This window comes from Cyprinodon tularosa, unplaced genomic scaffold, assembly GCF_016077235.1.
Source record: "Cyprinodon tularosa strain WSP-4 unplaced genomic scaffold, ASM1607723v1 ctg245, whole genome shotgun sequence".
Lineage (NCBI taxonomy): Eukaryota > Metazoa > Chordata > Actinopteri > Cyprinodontiformes > Cyprinodontidae > Cyprinodon > Cyprinodon tularosa.
In genome coordinates, this window is record NW_024038908.1 from 675,923 (window position 1) to 698,553 (window position 22,631).

Genomic DNA, 22,631 nt, shown 5'->3' on the forward strand with positions numbered 1-22,631 from the left:
GGTGCAGTAAATATTTACACAAATATACTTAGTTTATTTGCCCTCTATATTAAACCATCTAATGATTTGGGAAATTGCTTAATTCAAATTGAATTATTTATTCCACTATTTAATGATAGAGGACAGTTTTCATGATTTTAAGTGGAGCCCAAACACCATCAAGCCTTTGGAAACTTTACACTGATCCTTCTTTGATTTCAACTGTTACATTACAATTAGGTTTAAACAATTACAATCCATGTTTAATCAAACATTGCTTATTATTTACTCTAGGTCATTAACGTTCTCTGCATGTGTTGAAAGTTAAATAGCAACAGAGTCCAGAAAAAGTAAGAGTTGAAGAAAAGCACTGAAAACAATTGCAACTGATGTTGTGGTGTCATGCATAGGAAGAAAAATGTAAAATTAGACCAATGCATCATCATTTCTCAAAACCCCTGCCAATTATTTAAAAAAAGAAGACATCTACTTTAAAAACTGAGCTATTTAACCCACTAAAAAAAAGAGGTCCCAATGCATTAGAACGTTTGCTAAAATATCTGTTAGGGTGGACTGGGCTTTTAAAGAGCTTTGATTAATCAGAGTTTTGAGAAATAAGATCTGAAGTGGCCTTGTTTAGTGCAGTAATTGATATACGAGGGTAAGCATTACGTACATGTGCTGTGAAGCATTGGAGAAAAGCTCAGCATATTGTGGGGCTGAGTCTTCTGGACCATGAGGTGCAGCATGGCTGATGACCATCATCACGGGACGATGGGGGTATACCTTCTTCGACATGCGGAAAAAGCTGATGCTGTCATTGGTGATCAGATCTGTGAAATAATCCTTAAAAAAAAAATAAAAGCCAGTAAGGTTACCAGGTGCAACAAGGATAGAAGCATATTCTAGAAAATAAAGGGGGGGATTGATGCAAAATTCTAAACAGCACAAGCTTTTATAAATCTCATTTGCAGTTCAATCAACATGACATGTTGCTTTTCCTGGTCCAGTCACTTTCAAATAAATTAAAAGGAGGCAGTAGGGATATGAAGTGGGGCCATTGAGTGCAGTACAGCACCAATCTGTCGAGTCAACAGCTGGCAGCCTGCCTGTGTGTGTGTAAAGGAGTAAGTATGTGGGCTGGAGTCTGTGTGAGCATGTGTACACTGCATACGGGCCGCTGCCTCATCAGTGAATCTCTGCGCTATCAAATGTGACACCACTTGATGGTGAGCGAAGCTTGGTGCTTTTCAATGGTATGTTGTTATGACAGCTACCACCCTCCATTCCACTCTGGGCTTTTCATTCTGCTTCTACTTAGGTTGTTTTTGCTCCATCCAGTTCAGTTCTCCTTGCCTTTTAATTTCATTTTATTCCATTTCTATTTCCTTTAATGCCTTTAAATGATTACCTGTGAAAATTCTTAAGAAACATCTATCATAGAGTTCTACATGTTTTTCATGTCAAAGTTCCATGCTTTTGTAGACACAACTACAAGTATCACAATGAATTTTGGAAAAAAAGATGGAGGGGGGTGGTGTTTGGGAGAGGTGAATATTTGAATGAAATTTCTATCCTTTTTTCAACTAAATAGGAACACCTACCTACACTTATAAAATGTGGTTAAGGACAACCACAAAAAAAAAAGTAAATATATTGACAGAAGATGCTGAAAGAGAGGAAACGTACGTATTGAAGAGCTTCAAAATCTGAAATTGTAACACAAACAAGTCAAAGGTGTGCCATTTTACTAGAACCTTTATTCCAGTTAGGGTGGAGTCCAGTCTTATTTTTACCTCTACTTTCGGCAACACCCTGAGCTAGAATAAAATAGGATTAGAGGAGATTCCAATAGACAACTAACAGTCTTACCTGCAGTTTTGTCATGCTGCAGTTGTTGCCTAACATGGTTCCAAAAAAGGAGACCACTCAGCTAAGAAGAAAGATTAAAAGGAAATTTCCTTGACATGTCAGAAGTACCTTCTTTTCATTAGTCTAATTTTATAGTCAGTCCAGTGTTTAAATCCTGGCAGCTACACATGCCTATAGAGGATGATGATTAGATGCACATGGAATAAGCATTGCCATTGCCCCTCAACACTGCCAAAGACTAGAATCTGAGCCCTTGGTGCTAAAGGGCTCGGGCAGGTCAACAGGAAGTGAGGATGTCATGAAGAAGGCCTAGCCAAGAGCAATAAAATAGTCACACGGGTGTTGATTATCCCTCTTCCCATTTGGGGCTGGCAGTCACATAGAAGGAATTTGTTAGCAGTACTCCTCGGTACCAACCAGGACAATCAATGCAGGAGAGTGTTATTGCACAAAATTTTACAAGATTTGCACAGGAGGGGTACAAAGCAAGACTTGTGTAAGCCCTTATGAGATCAGCGTGCCACATCTGGCTGGGGAGCCCGTCTGTTTTTATGGCTGTTGTTCCACTATCATGAAATCTGAATAAAAGAAATCCACAGGAAACATTGACAATCAAACATTCCCACCAGGACAGCTCAACTTAAATGAACTCCTTTTCCAAGAGGCAGAAACTCAGATGGGGTGTAAATGATTCAAACTACCAAGGATGAACATGCAGTGAGTCACCTTTATAGGCGAGCCATCCTGTTTTGATTCCCTCAATGCCCTAAAAAGAGAAGTGTTGCCAGGTTGTGGGTGTGAGCAGTAAATCCCAAATATGAAGTCCATTTGGTTCTAAACCACAAACTGATGACCATATAAATGTTATGTAAACTCAATGGTTTCTGTTTTACACCTAGGTCCAAAAGTTGGCTGAGGAATGGCAGTTCAAATACTGACCTACCCATCCTTTTTTGTTTATCAGGAACTATTCAACGCAAGTACATAGTAGTGTGGATGTGTGAAAACAAACTGAAAGCTCCTAGAACATTTTTACGAGGGTTGCAGGAGGCAGTTGGGACATTAACCACAGCTTTTCCTGTGACCAAACGCTATTAAATTGAAAATTCCTTAGTATTTTCCTGTAATGTAATTTTGCAAATGGCACAATATGAAACAGTGAAAAAAGATTTAAAAAAAAAGAAACAAAGCTCTGACCAAAGAGGTAGTAATTGCAAGCAATTTTGTCTTTTTGTCAAACTGTTTTGCACTGTCTACAAATTAAGAAAAGGTGCATCATGTTAAAGGCATACCACAGAAAGATGAGACACCAACTCATCCATTCTAATTCCCTATAATTCTTAACACAGAATTCCCTTGAGTCTGAAACACCACACATTATTAAGATCTTCACTGTATTTATAAGAGAGTAGAACCTAGAATTTGTCAAGTGAAGCCCTAATTCTAGGTAGTAAAGTGAACAGAAATTGGTGCAAAATTATGGGAGGACATACCTTGGCGTAGTCGGCACCATGTTTCTCCTTGATACCATTCCGGCAGACAGTGTAATTATAGAAGCGGGAATTTTTAATCAATCCGACCCATTCACGCCACCCGGGTGGGATGTAGCTGCCGTTGTACTCATTGAGGTATTTGCCAAAGAAGGCTGCATAGGGGTGGAACAGAGGAGAGAGTTGCTTTTTCTTTTCCTTCAATTTCTTAAAAACAAGAACTAAACATCAGCTTGAAAACAACAAGTTGTGTTGCAGCCAGTCAATGGGAGGGCAATAAGCTGCCTACATCAATACGACCCCTCTTTAAAATGAATAATTTGATGAGAAAACTGCTGACTAGCTTTTCTAAAGTATCAAATCAGAATTAAGGCCAAATCCATTGTATTTAAGACCAAGCTGGGCTCCTAATAAATGTTGCAGTTCATTCCCATTGAGTCACCCCCAGCATCGGCATACATGCATTAAAATATATTCTGTTAGTACTTAAACAATATGGAATCTTGTTTTACCCGCACGTTTACCCTCCTACAAAAGGTAGGACATACTTTGATTTCAACACAAGTTAAGCCTTTGCCTAAAAAAAATATATTTATATTTTTATACTTTAAATTGACTATTCATTTCGCAGGAGACTGTTTTGGCTCCTGCAGCTTCCCATTTGTCTGTTGAACTACCAAGTATGTTATTAGAGAGCGGTCAGTGGTAAGCAGAGCTGCACAGAGAGCAGCTTAAACACTTAGCAATAACATTTATGAGATTCAAACAATAATAAAATAAGAACCATAAAAACTAAACAATATCCAAAATTTAAGGGAATCAGAATCCAGGAGTACCAACCTGTCCTATAGCCTGTGTTGTTAAGGTAGACTGCAAAGGAGCGGGGCTCATGCTGTGCTTGCCAAGATGGAGAGGAGCAGTTTTCATTGTTGGTGTAGGTGTTATGGTTATGGACATACTTTCCCGTCAGCATGGATGACCGTGATGGGCAACACATTGGCGTGGTGACAAAGGCATTGATAAAACTCATGCCGCCTTCTTCCATTATCTTTCTGGTTTTATTCATTACCTGCATGGAGCCTGAAAGGGAAAAACACAGTTTAGCATTTATTTCCCTTCACAATTAGAGTTTAATTTACCGTGTAGCATACTCCTTTGTGGCTAAGGTTTTTTAGGGTAAAAGTAATTAAAATTCAGTAAATTGAAAACCAGATGGCCATTCCCTGCTGGGTTATAGTTTGTGTTTAATATTTAATGTTAAGTGTGAGGCCATATGAATCTGGAGGGCAGCTAGCCAGAAATAACAGCCAGACAGCAGTGAAAGATCAAATATGTTAAAATGATCTATTGACAGCTAAGAGGGGAAATCTATGTAATTTTGCAAACATTGCTTACCCAACTCAACATCCTGATCATCGGTCATGATGAGGATGATGTTGGGCCGGATATTTCGGCGGTCCCGCTGCATGCGACCCCTAAGCCCCTGAGCCTTCGTGGTGGTAAAGGCCCAGGTGCCTGGAATCAAGTCTATAGACAGTAGAACCATCCAGGAAACCAAGTGAATCAGCATGGTGACCAAGAGAATCAGGCAACTAAGATGACTTAATGGGAGGATCACTGGAGAGATGGGAGGAGGGAGAGGATGGACAGGGAATTTCTCTCACACCTTGGAAGATGTTGAGGGCCAAGTTGACTGAAAGAAAAAAAGGAAGCATGAAATATTAGTTTTAAAATAATCAAGGAAAAGATTGACAATCTTTAAGGCAAACTTAACAGTCTAGCCACAAAGTATGACTGATTCCTTGATGATGAGTTCTTGAAGGTCCAAATATGCTCCAGCAGTCCAAGAAAGCATACCAACCAGCTCAACTTAAACTACCTTTAAAGTATGAAGGTCCAGACAAAAATGCCCAACAGAGATTCCCACTGAGTCCTATTTCTTTTTCTGAAAATATCCTTGAACGTGGTCACTCTCTTAAGACAACCTCGCTCACTGCAGAGCTGTTCTTCAACTAAATGCACAGAGATTACATGATTGGCTGGATGCCCTGGAGCACCCACAACTGTTGTTTAGTGGGAGCCAATCAAAGCCTACCTTCCACCTGTCACTCAACAGCTTGACTAACCATCCCTCAACATCCCCCACCACCTCTCCTGGTGAGTCAAGCATGACAGACTTTTAGTGGGGGGAGGAAGTTCTGGCACAGGAGGCGGAGTAGATGGTTCCACCACATTAACTCTAGTGGCTTTGTCGCCAATCACAGATGACCACCGAGTCATCAACACTCTCTTGATTGGTTCTAAAAACATCATGCTTGACCATAAACAACCATTCAGCCTGACTTAAAGAAGTAAAAATAATTGGAATAGAAAGCTTACCTTTCTAGAAAATATCTAAATAAAAATAAATAAATGAGTAAAACTGTATATAGAACATGTATGGTATACCAATCAACCATAATCTGAATGATTTTTATAGTCCTTCCATGTTAATTTAGCCCTAACCCTAAAATCAGTGAGCTTCATGCCTAAAACCAAATGACTGATTTATATTGATGGTAATACAAAAAATAAATAAATAAATATTGATTGTGGCTGGGAAATGAAGCATGGCTCTGTAATAATGAGTTCTCCATTACTGCTTGATGAGAAATCAATAGCAAGCAATACTATCGAGTTGGACCATGCTGTTCCCAATTATGAGTTAATAACCTGAAGACAAAGGGCAGGTCTGTGACGCCTGGACCTGCTCAGGACCTTATCCTCATTTATCCCTCACCATTCCATTCAAATGTATAAATGTCAGTGGTTTATAAAGGAAGGTTTTCCAAATCAATGGAATACAGGTAACATCTATTTTGCTGTAATTTGAACAATGTCTTAATTTCCTTTTCACCGTTGTTTTTTATTTTTTATTTTTTATTCTTTTAGCAAAGGTATATGCTGTCACAGAAAACAAATTTAATGTATCATTACTGTAAAATAGTGTGCAGGTGCATTGAAATTATGTCAGTAATTCAATTCAAAGTGAAATTATTTAGATTTATTCCACATAGATTCATATGCCTTCCTGCCTTCGGTTGTTTCTCTCCAGTGTCACAATAATTGCTTTTGTCCACTGCTAGTATTAACCCAAAATCCCATTTCTAAAAAAAAAGTAATACTGCAGCCTTGACAGGATTTAGAACCGAAGTTCATTCAGGGGTTTGGGAGATATTATAAAGTATAGACTACAGCTGTAGTCAGAGCTTTTAAAGCCAGTACATACATACATACATACATACATACATACATACATACATACATACATACATACATACATACATACATACATACATACATACCGGTATGTCTCTAGGACATGAGCTACTGAAGAAGCACATCATCTATAGAGCTTACAGTAAGTAAAGTTTCTGAAGTCAACATTTATTTGGGGATACATGTCTTATGATGGTGTTTGTCCACTGTGTGCTGTTGTCAAGGACAAATGCAATTCTGTCACTTCTCTGAATAGTGAGATCACAGCTAAATTATTTAATTAAAACAGACCAGTAAAAATAGATTGGTAATAATTTTAAAATGTAAATCCCTTTATTGTCCCATAATGTTGAAATTCACTTTTTGCATTTAACCCATCCCCTTGGGGAGCAGATGGCTACCATTGTGTGGCACCCGGGGATAGCGTGGGGTTAAGGGTTTTGCTCAGGAACCCAGAGGGAAGGCTGTGGGGATCGAACCGGATATTTGCAACCTTCTCAGATCACAAGCGCACCGTTCTAACCACTAGGCAAAGACTTAAGTGAAACGACAAATATGAAAGGAATACTGCTACTATTTAGGCCTAGAGAAAGTTTACAACAGTGTCTGGTTTCTAGTGAGCAGACAAATTAGGGATAACTTAAGACTTTTGCATCATACTACCTGTGCTAACAGGTTAAACCCAGATCATAAACACCCTTTGCCAAGTGATGCATCAAACAAATGTTTCTCACTAAAGACATGTATTACGTTAAAAAAACAAAACAAAACAAGTCTAAATAAGTGGGAAAAGTCATTTTCACTGACCTAGATCTGGTGTTGTTTATCTTTCACGTCTCTCATGAGATCTTCGACACGATAAGCCGAGTTAAAACAGTGTGTTACTGTTCTGATCTCTGTTTTAGATGAGCTGTGTCTGAGGGAGCCAGTTATCGTGACAGCTCTGTACAAACATTGGCACCATTTGGCCAAACATATCCCCCCCAAAGTACAGGGTGGTGGAGCGGACCCAACCTTACACAAACTAGTCCACAAACACATGCAGACACTAAAATGATATCCAGACAACAGTCCTTTTCCCACAAAAACAATATCCATTGCTGTTTGGGTCCAAGTCTTCTTACATTATATGAGAAACTTTCCCAGAAACAACAGACAACTCATCTCTGGAGAAAACTCAAGGCTGTGTTTTGGTTTAGATTGTGGAAGGTCGGAAATGAGCTGTAAGCCAGCCAGCTAGTGTAATCCTAGCACACATCCCAAACCAGTTTTAAATTCAAGTGCTACAAAGCAATGGCTCATGCCACTCAAAAAGGGTCAGTTGAGCTTTCTGGTTGAAACGTGTGCTGCTGATGAGGTTAGTTACAGAGCAATCAATATCTCCATTGGTTGAGAGAGTTAGATCCTGACATGGTAGAAAACAGGCAAATAACAGGATGAGGGCACAAAATCTAAAAGCAAAATTAGCTAATTTTTACATAATGAAATCAATTTTATCTTTTATTTAAAAAAATATTTCTAACAGCTGATATTCTTAGACAATTCCTGAGACTTGGAAAACAACTGTATTACTTGTATTATTACATGACTGCCAAGAACCTTCTCCAGGCTGATTACAAATTTCACTTGAACCAACTACTGTAATCCAAACAGCAGTGCAACAAGAGATGTGCTTTGGCAAAATCAAAGACACAAGGCAAGCAACTGTCCACTGTGGTTACATGCTCACCTAGGAGGAGTAAAATCTCGAGTTAATGAAATCTGTTGGGTTTCTTTAGATCCCTTAAACTTTGTCTTCACTCTTTGTCCATCCATCCGTCCATCCATCCGTCCATCCATCCGTCCATCCATCCATCCTCTTTCTCTTATAAGGGGTCGGGTCGGGAGTAGCAGCTTCAGTAAGGAGGTCCAGACATCCATCTCCCCAGCCACTTGGGCCAGCTCCTCTGGGGGAACACCAAGGCATTCCCTGGCCAGTCAAGAGACATAGTCCCTCCTGCATGTCCTGTGTCCTACTCTGGGTCTCCTCCTAGTGGGAGGTGCCTGGAACACCTCACCAGGGAGGCGCCAGGAGGCATTGTAACCAGATGCCAGAGTCACCTCAAATGTCTCCTGAACCCCCCTGAGTACACATCACTCGAGGACAGCTGAACTTCAATGTCGTTGATCCGGTATTTGCTGGATTTTCTTAGAATAATTTTAAAATAAATTTCAGAAACTAGTCAGGTGCAAGGACCGGATAAAAGATAAGTGGAAAAAAGGGCTGAAGTCCAAAGAAATATTGGAAGTTCCTCATAAAACCTAAATTTCTCGAGTCAAATTTAGTATAAATGATTAAATTGAAGTCAAACTCTTTAAAATCGTGTTAAACACAACTGTATGTATACAGGACTAACCTTTCCCAACTGGAAATCTAAACAAAAATGTTAGAAAACAGTGTGAATTACAAAAGTTATAAGAAGTTTGGTTCTAATTCATTCACACACATCTATGATTATCTACACATCTATCACACATCTATTATGCTGCCAAACCTTTTTAAAGGCTGAAAAAACTAAATATGACCTAATTTCTAAAGGAGTCATAAGTACATTATCTATGACCCAACAGACCAGGAGTCTTTATTGCTGCAGAGCGGTAGAAAACTAGAAACACATTTTCTCTGCTTTCTTTAAATTTTAGAGGATTAGCGGTAATGACCCTTAAAATTAGACCTATTCTCTATTCCACATAGCTAGAATATGAGACGATGGATGGTCAGGGGTTCAAACGCCTGAAACAACAAGGCCACTATGGGGTTTCAGGCACACAGCTGCCTGATGCTAAAAATATGTGCAATTTTCAGATTAATGGCCATCAACACTAGGAGTTTTAGCACACCTCAACACCCATCTGATCCATTCTTTCATGATCGCTGCATTTCTTTCCTACTATACTATAGCAAAGAGGTCTCACTTTTAGATATTATAAAGCTGTGCTCTGTAATTTGCTATGCATTGGCAGACATCTGCACTTTTGCTTATTGATGAATTTTAAAAAGTCAAAACTTGTATAACCAAGCTGGGCCCCCAGTTTTTGTCAGGCTGGAAGTTGTGCCCTCCAGAAAGAGACTTAAACCACACACTCTGCTGCGCCCTGACCCTCTTCCAACCCCAGTGGCGAATTGGCTTTGATGGTGGCTTGTTTAACCTAACCTCAGCAACCAGAGGATAGCCACACACAGGGGTTAAAAGGGGAAAATGCAAGGGGTTCTGTATAGAGGTATTACGTCTTGTAAAATATCTGTCTGTGATTGGTCTGCACTTTTTCCCCCCAGCAATGGAGAACAGGTGATGTCTGGCTTAGGTTCTAAACATACAGCCGTGACAGGCTGTACATTTATCAGCTGTCACTGAAAAACAGCAGAAGAAACATGAAAGACTTCAAGTACAATGACACTGAACAACTGACACGCAGCATGTTTGTCCAATGGCTGATAATATATCTGTCCACAGAGGAGGACCCAGCTAAACTGGAGAGTTTTCTGGGGTTTAGGAGTTCAAATTCTCAAAACAAGATGCAAGTCTAGCTAAAAACAGAGGTTTTTTTTTGTTTTTGTTTTTTACAGTAAACCATTCATTAACAAATATTCTCTTTTTCTGCCAATAATAGGCTGCCTCAAAGCATTCCATGTCCATTTTTGATTATCAATCATTCCAATTATTAAATAAAACAAGATACGGTACCACAGTTTTGACTCTACAAACTGGGCAGAACTGCTAAGAAGTGGTAGTTTATACCACTAATGCTCAAACCTTAGGTCTTGCATCAACATGAATTCCTTATCCTTAACAGAAATAAGACTAAACGATAAAAAATAATAGGAATATAGCCTACTTGTGTGTTTAAAGGTATGAAAAATCACTTAAAGACAGAACCAAATAAAATAGTTGTTGATGCCTTTTTTTTTTAATTACTATCATACCTACAGTTTATAGGTTTTTAGAATGTTGTTGTATTCCCACTGATGATTTGGGTCACGAGAATATTTTGGCACTACTCCTAAAACCTAAACTAAAACCTCTTGTTTTAAGTGGGGTTGGCCAATTTTCAACATGCGACCACCCGGTAGGACTGAGCAGCTCATACCGCCTGCTATCATGTTGCAAAAACACTCTTTAGAGCAGATGTGATTACTGAAGGATGAACATCAACATTTTATTGCCTGGGGGTGTCTAAATATCAAATCACAGGAAGAACAAAAAGTTATTTTAAGGGAAACTATTTTCAATCAGTGAAGAACTATCCTAAGAAAAAAAAAGGTGTCCGACTAGACGCTGCTCAGTGGGATAATATTTTGCGGGAGAAATACATTTTAAATTTGAATGGTTTTAATTGGCCTTGCGATGGACTGGCACCCCTTGGGACCCCACTTGGGAGTAAGCGTGATAGAAAATGGATTTGAAAGTGGCACAATACTAAGATTAGTCGAATTCAATGACTTGCACAGACACTCTGCGCCAAGTGTGCAGTGGGTGCCTGGTGGAGAAGAGACAGTACATGTTTTGTTTTTTTTGTCGTTTCAAATCTAGTAGGCAAATATGTTTAATGACACCATGGGAGTGTGGGAAATTAAATTTTTTATTAGAAATGTAGGGACTACAGATGCTAAAACATTTACAGACTCCACGCTACTTAAAGTTTGAGCACAGGTTGTGCAAGCAAGTAGAAGCTTTAACAATTTAGTTCATCCAGTGTGACATACCAGAGAGAAGGAAAGCAAAAAAAGAAATATGTAGTAGCAATAAAGAAGCTTTGAAACGCTCCTAATTAGGTTAAATTGAGGAAAATTTTCATTTTTTCATTTCATTTTTGCTTTAAACTTGTAAGATTTTAGTCAAGCTTGAAGGATCCCTCTCCAAGAAGAAAAATTAGGTGTTAAATTTGTAAAGAGGTTTGTTCAAATATTTCTCTAATCTAATGGTATTCAGTTGGTCTACTGCCACAAGGGCTCATGGGGGCACTTTACACTAAGGGGTGCCTGTGTCAGGACCTGCTGTGCTATGTAAGCCAAGGGTAGCATATTGTACCTACCAAGCCCTGTCTGTTAGCCACATGAACGACTGAAGGGAGGCTCTGTGACTCTGTGCACCAATTTGGCTGAATGAGTGAACTTGGGGAAAAAAGAAAAAAAAAACACCCAAACCTTGCCGTTTTCAGACGCTTAACTCTACTGACTTGTTTGACTAAATCTGATTCCAGATGTCTGTCAAACTTTCAGTAAGTAAACTAAGTACAAGATGACATCCCCCAATTCTGGTTCAAATAGGTTTATGGCAACACAACTGCTAACTGATGTAAATGAAATCCATTGTTTCACTGTTGATATGTTTTCTTCATTGATTTTATCACGAGTCTGTACTCTAGGCTGAAGTTGTACAGATGGAGATGAGATGTTGGAGCTTCCCGCTGACTGGTGTGTGGTGTGTTCATTAAGGAAGAATGGTCTTGATTCAGTGAAAGGTGAGCCTGTGGTGAGTGCATTCACCGCCATTCATCTAAGCCCGATTGTTTCTTTCAGTCCCAGTAAGAAACTCATTGTAGTGTCAAAGCTGCAAACCTTCCCCATAAATATTGTGTTTGCATCTTTATATATAATTAAATAAATCCTAGTTTTAAATACTTCAAAGTGGGAATACAATTTGGCTTGTTTTGAAATCATAATAGGGTTTAGGTACTGTAGAAGGGAAATCATTAAAACCTCAATGGGTCCTTACAGAAATGAAAAGGAGCTTTATTTGTGTGTGTGCGTGGGTGTGTGTGTGTGTGTGTGCCCTTGGTCTTTAGGTAGTAAGTATTTGAAATAAATCAGGCACAAATTTTGTTTAGTTCTATGTGTCTAAACAATAAGGTTATGCTAGGAATAACAAATGACCTAACCAGTGTTGTTGAGTAAAGCTGGAATCATTGAAATACAATAGCTCAGTTCAAGAAAACTAGAAAGCCAACGACTGTAATGCTTCTTTAAAAGCACAGAGTTTCAACATTTAAGAGTCATTCTGGGAATATATGTAAGATATTGTTTTTTTGGTCTTTTTAAAATCAACAGTAAGAACACTTTTGTGGATAGGAGGGGAACTCCGGTCTCCTGCACATTTGCATGTGCTACACAGGGTATGCTGGAATAAATATGTGTATTTTCGTTATACTTTGTGAGCTTAGCTGTGCCTATGCGCCTGTAAAAAGACAGTGGGAATCCATATCACCCCTAAGCAACAGACACAAATGTCAGGAGGTCTTCCTTATTGCCAGCACCTTTCAAAAGTAATGTCTATTGATGCACTTCTGCTTAAGCATAAAAGTCCTTAATGATTTGATGAATTAGAATTGACCAGCAGTGTGTGCTTATCGGATATTTTCATGTCAACCTAAAGACTGGCTGTAACAGATATCCGTGAATAAAACTGACCTAATCTAGAGACGGATAGTCTGACAGTTTTTTTTTTTTTTATTAGACAGTGTCAAAATGTACAAAAATGTCTGTGTGTTATCAACGTTTACGCAGTTTCTAAATGTAAAGGACTGTATTTCAACTGTAGCTTTTCTTAGGTATTAATTTCAGGTTGTTCCGTCTTGATAATTTCTTTTACTTATTTTTTAAAGAAAACATTAATCATCTCTTAATTTTGTCTTTTTCAGTGATATTTGCTTTGTAATGCACTGAAAGTAAAAAAAAACAAATAATAATGCAAAAGCGGATAAAGAAAAAACAGCTTTGTGAAAGAGGGATGGGTGAAGTCCTGCATCAAGATATGGTTCTTTTTGTTTGGCTTTTCAAACATGCAGTTTTTAAAACCAAAGTATTACCCGTCCCTGTGTTATCTGGGCTTTGTTTCTTTGAAAATCCCGGTTTTGGTATGTCTCCCACATGATGCTGGAAGCCTTCATATAGCTGAAAGATTTCCTACACTGTCCCTTTAATTACAAGAAAGATATACATCTTCAACTATTTCTGGAAAAATACAATGAAGGTGTGGAAACCAAAGATGGTTAGTCCATCTCTGTTAATGCAGCTAATAAACTACATAATGTGTCTGTTTAACAGCCAGCTGGAGGCTAGTTACCTGGACAGATATTCCCACTAACTTGCTAATATTTTATACTATCACTGTTACTCAACCAGCAGGGTGACGGTTTACTATTCTGTGTAAAAATCACTTATAACTACATATGTGGCCATGGGTCTTTATTTATTTTAAGTCTGGTTATTAAATTAAGTGTCAAAAACTTATAACAACAATCACTATAGTAAAGCAAGCTACCATAGATCTAATAAATATATTCTTAAACATGCTGCACATTCCAGGTCCTAAAAGCTTCAGTCAGACAGTGGCTGATGGGTGTAGAACTGCTGCCGGCAGATGAAACTGAACACCCCCAAAGTTTGGAGCATGTGCGGGCAGATTCAACAGGAACTATAGACAGACATAGACCATGAGAACCAAGCATTACATGACCCTGCATGACTATCACCCAAACGTGATACCACTCATAAAAATGTATATTGGTTTTTAATTGCACCTGTGCCTCTGTCCCGCTTCTGCTGCCGATGCCTTCAGGCACATAATGCAAGAGCAAATTTGGATATCACGAGCTCTGCGTCAGTTGCTGCAGTTTCACTAACAGACATCATGAGTCATTTGTCAGACTTCAACACAGACGGACACATAACCTGCAATTTGTTCACCAGGAGCTTAGCTTTCCATTGCCCCTGGCTTTGTGTGTGGCTTTCTGAGGCACGCAGTAACATCATTTGTAATTCAATTAACTTCACTCTTCGCCAGGTTTCACATTTTTGCGAAAAAAATAAATGTACAGGACAGCATCTGCATGATGCCCAATTAGTCTAAAAGATATCAAATAGGAATCTTAAATATGCTTTGAATTTAAGCCAGGGTTAAATGTAGTGAACACACTATCTCAAAATGTAAAAGAGATACCACTTAGTGCCAGTTTAAGCTACCAGAGTCAGCTGGAGGAAAGTAAAGATAACGTGCAAGGCAATGCTACACCTAATAAACAGGGCGGCTTTTAAGAACATACCGGCTCTATGTCGACATAGCCAAATTGGGTTGATTATGTGAGTGCAAGCAGCCCAGTGTCCAGCTGAAGCACATGGCCGAGTCCACACTTATCAACAATTGTGCACGTACGCACACTTATAGCACCCGAGTGAAAACGCTGGTGGAGGCTGAATGTGTTTCTCTGCTGCAGGGGGAGAATGAAAGAAAGGGAGCAGGGAAGCTGAAACAAACACATGCTGGCTTCTATTAGTCAGGTTGAGAAGCTGGATGGAGGGGTAAGGAAACATTCATCTCTTCTTTACGGCCCCCCTCCCACAATCCCTCCCCATTATCTCTTCTGGAAAGGCGGCAGATGAAAGGGACAACCCGACAATCCCCCCCCCCCCTTCTTAAACAGCACTTCTCCCTCCAAGCTCACGCGGACGGATTCTGACGGGTGCTTAATTGTACGTGAAACAGGCCATGCTCCTTTCTCTTTCAAATCTAAAACAGATTGCCTCTCTCTGGGGAAGGGATTATTGGACAAGAGACATGAGGACAGTCCAGGCCTCTGGGAGGTAGGAGACATAGAGAGGTAAGCTTTTGTAAAGTGGGTTTTTATACATGGCTTTATTCAGGTTTGTCCATATACACGTGTGTATCCAAAAGAGATGTCTAGTTTTTATGTGCTGTTTAAATCAAGGCAAGTATAGGTGTGTGCACAACATGGCTCACCTGAAATGACTCTCCGTAAAACTCTTTACCTTCTTCACCATTGCCTCTTTAATCTTACCCTCTTTATTTCAGCTGTTTACCCTTCCACTCTGGACATAGCTTTCTCCTCCTCAAGACACTCCCTTTCTCTCAAATAGTACTAATCAAAATACTGCAAAAATGTAATGTCCAATTGAGAAAAAGGTCAGGGTTATTCCGTGTCAGCTAAGAAGAAACAAGAAGCTACGCCACTCTAAATATGTGCTTTAGACTGTTTTTATGGTGTGCTCAGGGCTGGATCAGGGTCTGGAGGAGTAGGATTCCCTCCAAAGATGAGCTGGATGCAATGTTTGCTTGCCCTGACCTTTCTCGCTCAAGTGACAGGCTGAATAAACATACTGTGGTGTTATTTTCAGCACCCAAATACCCCTATACGACTCTGCACATCCAAATACACATGGCTTTGGGATCGCTCTCATAAGGCAAGGCCGGTATGATTTGGAGGCCATTAAGTGGCAGGAAGTCAAAAGCAGAGTTTGATCGATGAGATCAAGAAGGAAACTGAGAAAGTTTCAGACTCATCTAAACAGTGTTTCTTGATCGTACAGAAATTGCAGCATGCCAAAAGCTCTTTGTTTAAACACTAGTCGTTAGTTGTGATAGGATGCTGCAATCTATGCCACTGCTACCATACAATCACGTCAAGGCCAGGAAGACTATCATTATGCTGAGGAGATAAATAGAACAGTTTTTTTCCCCCCCTTTATATTCTGGCACATAGAACACACATAAACCAAAGCTTTGTGGAGCTAGTGTGAACTTGATTCAGAGATTATAATAGTTAACAGTCAAAATGTAATTTGAATTTTTATCAAAACCTATTAAAAAATAACTTTTGACAGATTAAACCATCTAAAAAGAAAATTTCAGATTATAAAGTAGATATAAAGAAGAGAAGATTGGGGACAGCTGCAGCACTTTTCTTTTCTGGCCTACACCAACCATTTATGTATATCCTAACTTTGAATATGACTACATGGGAAAGATTTTTTTTACAATAAATCACAATTATTCTGAGAAATTTTATTGTTTATAAAACTTATCATCTAAACCGCTACCTCAGGCTCTTTAGAAACTGTACATACATAGACGTCCCAAAATGAAACAAAGACATTTTTAAACTGTTTCAGATACTATCTTTTATTTAAAAAAAACAACAAAAAAAAACAATTCATATCTTAAGATAATAATGACTTTTAATTAATAACTAAACTTTTGTTTTCAATTGTATATACGCTTTTTAATGGAGATTTATGTAATAATAATCTGCCTCATCAGTCAGATTTACAGTTGTGGCATGCGTAAAAATCCCCTCCAGCTGTGAAATCTATGTGTCCAGGATTTGCACATCCAGCATGGAAGCCACACTTCCCTGAATTTGAAGGAAGTTGTAATTAATTCATACAGTCAGAACACAAAAAATTTACTGACACCTTGAAAACATGTCCCCCCCCCCCTAATAAACTTCGAAGACACCCTTTAATATGCCTTCTGACATGTTGGTTAGTGAGAGGGTCCTACTGAGCATTTGCAGTATGAATGTCATCAACATAGAATGTTTCTGATTGGAGAAAAAAAAGTTCCAAGCGTCCCCAGCCTCCCTATATATATTTTATTCTGATTATTTAATAAATAGTTTTCAGATAACTTTAAAAGCAATTACGCCATCTTGGCAACTAGTATTGGCACAAAGAAGGTTGCAGATATGTTCTTGATCAAACATTTTCTTCAGTTCTACATCCACACAAGCATGAGATATCTTCAGAGTAAACACAGTGTGAGAATGTTATAGTAACCAACTAAACTAATGTACTTGGCTTAAAAATATTCTAATCAGATTCAATGGCTCTTGATCCTTTAATTTCAATGTCAAATTCTCCTACCTTATCCATCATGAACAACCAATTGTCTACAATGCTTTCTACTAAACAGGCACAACACCGGAAAACTTCCCAAACATCTTTTAAACTGATCATGGTATAGTTAAAGGAGAAGTTCGGTTTTTTACACTTTAAGCCCATTTTCTGTAGTGTCCAGGATGAAATCGAATGATCGACACCAAAAGTTTGACAATTGCTCCTGTCTCTGCTTTTTGGCTCATTTAGAATCACCCCCTGGCTGCTTTAGAATGGCTAGCATAGAGCATGTCCGATAATGTCCTTAAAACAACCTTAAACGTTCTTTTTTTTAAATATGCTACTCACCGTGTCGTCAGCGCTGTTCAATGACGTTCCAAAAAAAGTTTTGTGAAGAAAAAACGTTCCTGTAGTGTTTTATTTAGCATTTTGTAAATCCCATTGAGTTCTGTAGGAATAGTCAATATTCCGCTGCCACCGGAAACGGAAATGGGGCCTGTTTACACAGTTGTAGTCTTTTCGCTTCACTCTGTGTACTCCGACGTCGAGGTGCTAACGTCTCTGTTAAACACTTTAAAAAACTCTGAAAATGGAATACGAAAGGTGGATTCTTGATTCTCGACGTCGGAGTACACAGAGTGAAGCGAAAAGACTACAACTGTGTAAACAGGCCCCATTTCCGTTTCCGGTGGCAGGGGAATATTGACTATTCCTACAGAACTCAATGGGATTTACAAAATGCTAAATAAAACACTACAGGAACGTTTTTTCTTCATGAAACTTTTTTTGGAACGTCATTGAACAGCGCTGACGACACGGTGAGTAGCATATTTTTAAAAAAGAACGTTTAAGGTTGTTTTAAGGACATTATCGGACATGCTCTATGCTAGCCATTCTAAAGCAGCCAGGGGTTGATTCTAAATGAGCCAAAAAGCAGAGACAGGAGCAATTGTCAAACTTTTGGTGTCGATCATTCGATTTCATCCTGGACACTACAGAAAATGGGCTTAAAGTGTAAAAAACCGAACTTCTCCTTTAAATAATTGGATTCTTAAGACGAACTAACCATTATTCTGTTTTATGGACGTTTTTATTAGGTTGTGAGACCCTTTGAAGCAAAGATGTAGTTAATCAAAGTGCTACTGTCATCAACCAGTTAAGTGTATTTGATCCAAATATACTCCAGACTGTAACACAAAAAATGTGTTGCTCCAGTTCTGGGTTATTTTGTTTTTATTTCAAAACTCTCCAAATTCTTTCTTAAACAACAGAAAAGCATCTGAAAAACGTCTTGCTATAAAATTGTCAACTTGAGAGGGTAAAATGTGGCCTTATTCAGAGGTTATTGCTGCCTCTCTTTACTTTTATTTGTTTTTAGTTATGAGGTCTGTTATTCTGATATTTTAAATGAAAATGTCAGTTTATTTGCAACGCTATTTTACTAAGATCTGATTTAGTGTGGCTAAATACATAAAGCAGAAGATGGCCTGAATAAAGTGCACTTCACATCCTGGATTAATTTTGTCCCTTTCAAAATTAGCCAAACCTGACTTTCAGGAAAAACAGAATGTCATCTGCAAACCATTGTACTGTCTAACATTTATTGTAGACAGACTTTATTGTTAGACGGTGCTCCTTTGTGGTGGGGGGGTAAGCCAGTGGCTTTGATAGAGGGACTGGAGTTCAAATCCCGGTTACATCAGGAAAGGGATCCAAAGTAAAAACTCTGCCTAAAGTTGCAGCGACTTAATTTGGTGACCTATGAATAAGAGAAAAGCCAAAAGGAAAGGAACTAACTTTACTGTAAAACAGAACTTAGCTAAAAAAAAATGTGAAAATTGTAATGTGATATTTTTTGATTTGAGACCAGAAAGTCTATCAGGAACAAATAACCACAATGCAAACCACTCTTAGAGCAAAGATGCCTTAGTCCCAAACAGTTTTATTCTCATTATCCAAAAGTAATGCATTGCATTCCCACTACAAACATCCAAACTTTTTTTGCTTTAAGAAAAACAAAAGTAATCTACAAATCATTTGGCTTTATTGCAACCAACCAAACAACTTTGCTGAACAATTTTAGAGGCTAATGTAAAATTTGCTATTGTAAAATCTCCTTTTGAAAAGACAAAATAAAGATCGAGTGAAATTTTGAAGTTAAGTTGACGACAGGAATGAATTCCTTTAATCTGGTACATAAGCGATGGGATTGGTGCTCGACGTTGAGGAAATCCTGAATCACTGCTGCTGGCATTTAAAGGACACATGCCCGCTGTTGTTTGTGGAAACAGTTAAAACCACATACACGGCCAAGTCTTCTCCTTCCATTGCACTCAGTCACTCAGCATCCTTATCAGAAGAACAAATTACTCCACTTATTACCATCCCACGCACATTGACCCACACATACGCACATACATTTCTAAGTAGATCCAAACGATGGCAAAGCTGCTACTGGGACAACGTTTGTCTTGGCAAGCGCGTTTCCCCCTCAGAATCTAATTATTTGCAGCAGCTGCTTGTGCTCTTGTTTGTAGCTCCGCAGAGCTAAAAACTCTTTAAAGGATCTCTCTTCTCCTCTCCTCTGAGCTGGCAGGAAGCTCTGTGTTTTGAAACCCCCCTGAAGCAGCTTCTCTGTGCCCTGGGAAGGCTAATCAGACATCGAATCCAAACACTGCCTGGTGAAACTTGAGATAGGTGTTGGATTTGCAGATCAGTCTTGTCATGACTAAAGGTTTCAGATAAAAAAAAGAACTCTCCATCATTTTCCACAGTTGCCTTTCAGTAACGTGCATTGACAGTGCCAATGCACTGAAATGTAAGCCAACGGTTTTACAGTTATTGTGTCTGATACAAGCTACCGACTCTGAATAGAGCCACACCATCATTTTAGCATTTAGGAAATCTAGGTCAGGGGATAAATGCTTTGGGCTTTTATGCACCAGTGACTGATCAAACACAGTCAAGAACAAAGAAACATTTTACTTGATCAATTAAATCTTTACCACACGCAGTACTCAAACAACACTCAAACTTTTACTCAAACAAGAAAAAAATATTAATCAGGCATATTTTGTTCCATACCTTTAAGATGGATCTCTTTGAAATTTCAGAGACATTTTACATTTTATTTTCAATGATGCGCCTTTCAAGACTATTTGCAAAATGAATCTTAAACCACAAGAGCATCTCATGGTGATACTTTTAAAAATCCAAATATCAAGCAGCGCGTGTAGCTATGGCTGGTTTACCAAGATAAACACACAGTTTCACACACCAGCTTTCACCCATACAACACTCCGCTCCTCTCAAACTTTCACAGCTGCACAATCTCCATTTACAAAACACCTCATGCACGGTGCCTAGAGCTGGGTATAAATACTATACATCATATTCCCACTCTGCTGGCAGGTCACTCTTCTCACTTGACTTGACTTAAATAGCCAAAGTGAGTAGTACATTCCCCCAACTTTATGCCTCTTTTCGCACCTCTGACAGTCCCCTGAAAAAAGCTCTCCAGCAGCACATCTATTTAGTGTTTGCTGACATGATCTGCAGAAGTGAACTACAGTATATATATATATATATATATATATATATATACATACATACACACACTTTTTTTTTTAACAAACTAATCAGGACTGAAAAGAAGGGAAGCGAAGAAGAGTTTTGGGGCAAAATTCTATTTAAAAGAAGTCAATATAAAGATACAGTTTCTGGATATTAATGCTAAATACTAGAAAAACAATGAATATTGAGTATAAAATATAAAACATGAATCAACCTTTTTCCATCTGATACCATTTACTAGTTTTCTTCAAGATGTAAACTGTCTCATTATTTGGTATACAAAGCCTAAGAGGGAAACAAATGCACTGAAAGGTAAAGAATCCAAGAAAACATGATCAAGATTCTCCTTTTTTGAATGTATAACTATATATTTTTAATAGAATTTAATTAAATTAATTTAATGGCCCATTTTCTCTCTCCAATCCCAATAATGAACATTTCAGGCTGGGAATCAGAATCATCTGATTAGGTAATACATTTACTTTGATATTATGATTATATGGTTAATCCTGCTCATTATGAAAGAATGATTTCACATTTACAGAATGAGTCAAATCCAACATTAAAGAACTCTTTTTTTTAGATAAACATTTCCAACCGCCTGTCATTTAGCCTTTATTCCAGCTGCGTAAATCTAACAGGTGAATGCATCGGCATTGAGGAAGAAAAAAAATGACATTAATGGAATGTGGTGCCCTCTAATCCCTTGAGACCGAGGAATTTGCGATGGAGGGAATTCCTGTCATTCAGAGGGAAAACAGTGAAAACCTGCGCGCACAGATACGCGCACTATGGCTGAGCTACAGCCACTGGCTGCAGAAAACAGCGCAGCGCAGCGCCTCTACAGACCCCCCATTTACAGAATCTCTCCTGTCTGTTAACTGAAGCAGAGATATGCCATCATTTAAATTGTCTAAAAAAAAGAGGAACGTTTAAAAAAATAGATGAGAAAATAGAGGAAAAGTTGTGTAGTACCTTTATCCCTACGTTCTTCACAGGATCTTCCTTTTCCTGATAGAGGAGTTTGGCCCCTGGTGCTGGGATTTAAGTTTCAAGTGTAGAGGCGGATGGGGAGGGGGACCACACAGCTCCTGGAAGACAACCTCTCTCCTCTAATCCTCGCTCCGATGTGATGACACTCTCTAACCTCGACCATCTGTTGAAACACGTCCCAGAGAAGGCAGCACCACGCTTGTGTCAGGAACCCCACTCCCCCTGCCCAATCACAACCCGGCTGCTGGGTGGCTCCTCGCTGCCAGGAGGCAGGGACAAGGACACGGGACAGCGCAGAGGGGGGAGACACGCGCGCGCGCGCGCATTCACACTCACACCCAACCCCACCTCTTATCGACACTATGAACTGAGAGCAAGAAAACCCCCCCAAGTCATAGTAACCCGAGAAGCAGAGTAGACCAACAGGAAGAATGAGGAGTGGAAACAGGAGCAATGGGAGGGGAGCAAGAGTTGAAGAAAAACAAAAAAAAAGGACACATTCAAATGCAGAGGAGGAAAAAGATATACAAACTATATCCAAATCATCTTGATGATGATCTCAGAGTGGAACACACAAACTATTTCACCCCCCCCGCCTAATTTATCAACCTTTCCACCTCTCTGCAGCAGTCCTGTATGTGGTCCTGAGAATGAAAGTTACAAAGGCTATAAAAACCTCATTGGCTCCACAGTGGGAATGCTGTTGGCACTAAAACTGTTACATCTGCAGGCACAGGAGCACTCGCACCTTAGTGTGATAAATTGTTAAAAGTCCCCAGGCAGCATTCCTACCC

At 39.0% G+C, this 22,631-nt stretch overlaps 1 protein-coding gene across 6 annotated transcripts in view; it reads right to left on the reverse strand.

The window, feature by feature from the left end:
- sulf1 (sulfatase 1) overlaps positions 1-22,064 on the reverse strand; it is a 48,461-nt gene extending 26,397 nt beyond the window's left edge. For 2 of the 6 annotated variants that reach the window (XM_038287784.1, XM_038287783.1), the window contains exons 1-5: positions 21,820-22,060; positions 4,737-5,034; positions 4,182-4,421; positions 3,345-3,496; positions 656-825 (exon numbers count right to left, since the gene is read on the reverse strand). In XM_038287784.1, the coding sequence (XP_038143712.1) occupies positions 656-825; positions 3,345-3,496; positions 4,182-4,421; positions 4,737-4,911 (737 nt within the window). In that variant the 5' untranslated portion in view covers positions 4,912-5,034; positions 21,820-22,060. Of the gene's footprint in view, positions 1-655; positions 826-3,344; positions 3,497-4,181; positions 4,422-4,736; positions 5,035-5,220; positions 5,241-21,819 lie in introns of those variants that run through there. The other 4 variants (XM_038287781.1, XM_038287782.1, XM_038287786.1 and 1 more) reach the window with 4 other exon arrangements.
- Positions 22,065-22,631: the final 567 nt, after the last annotated feature.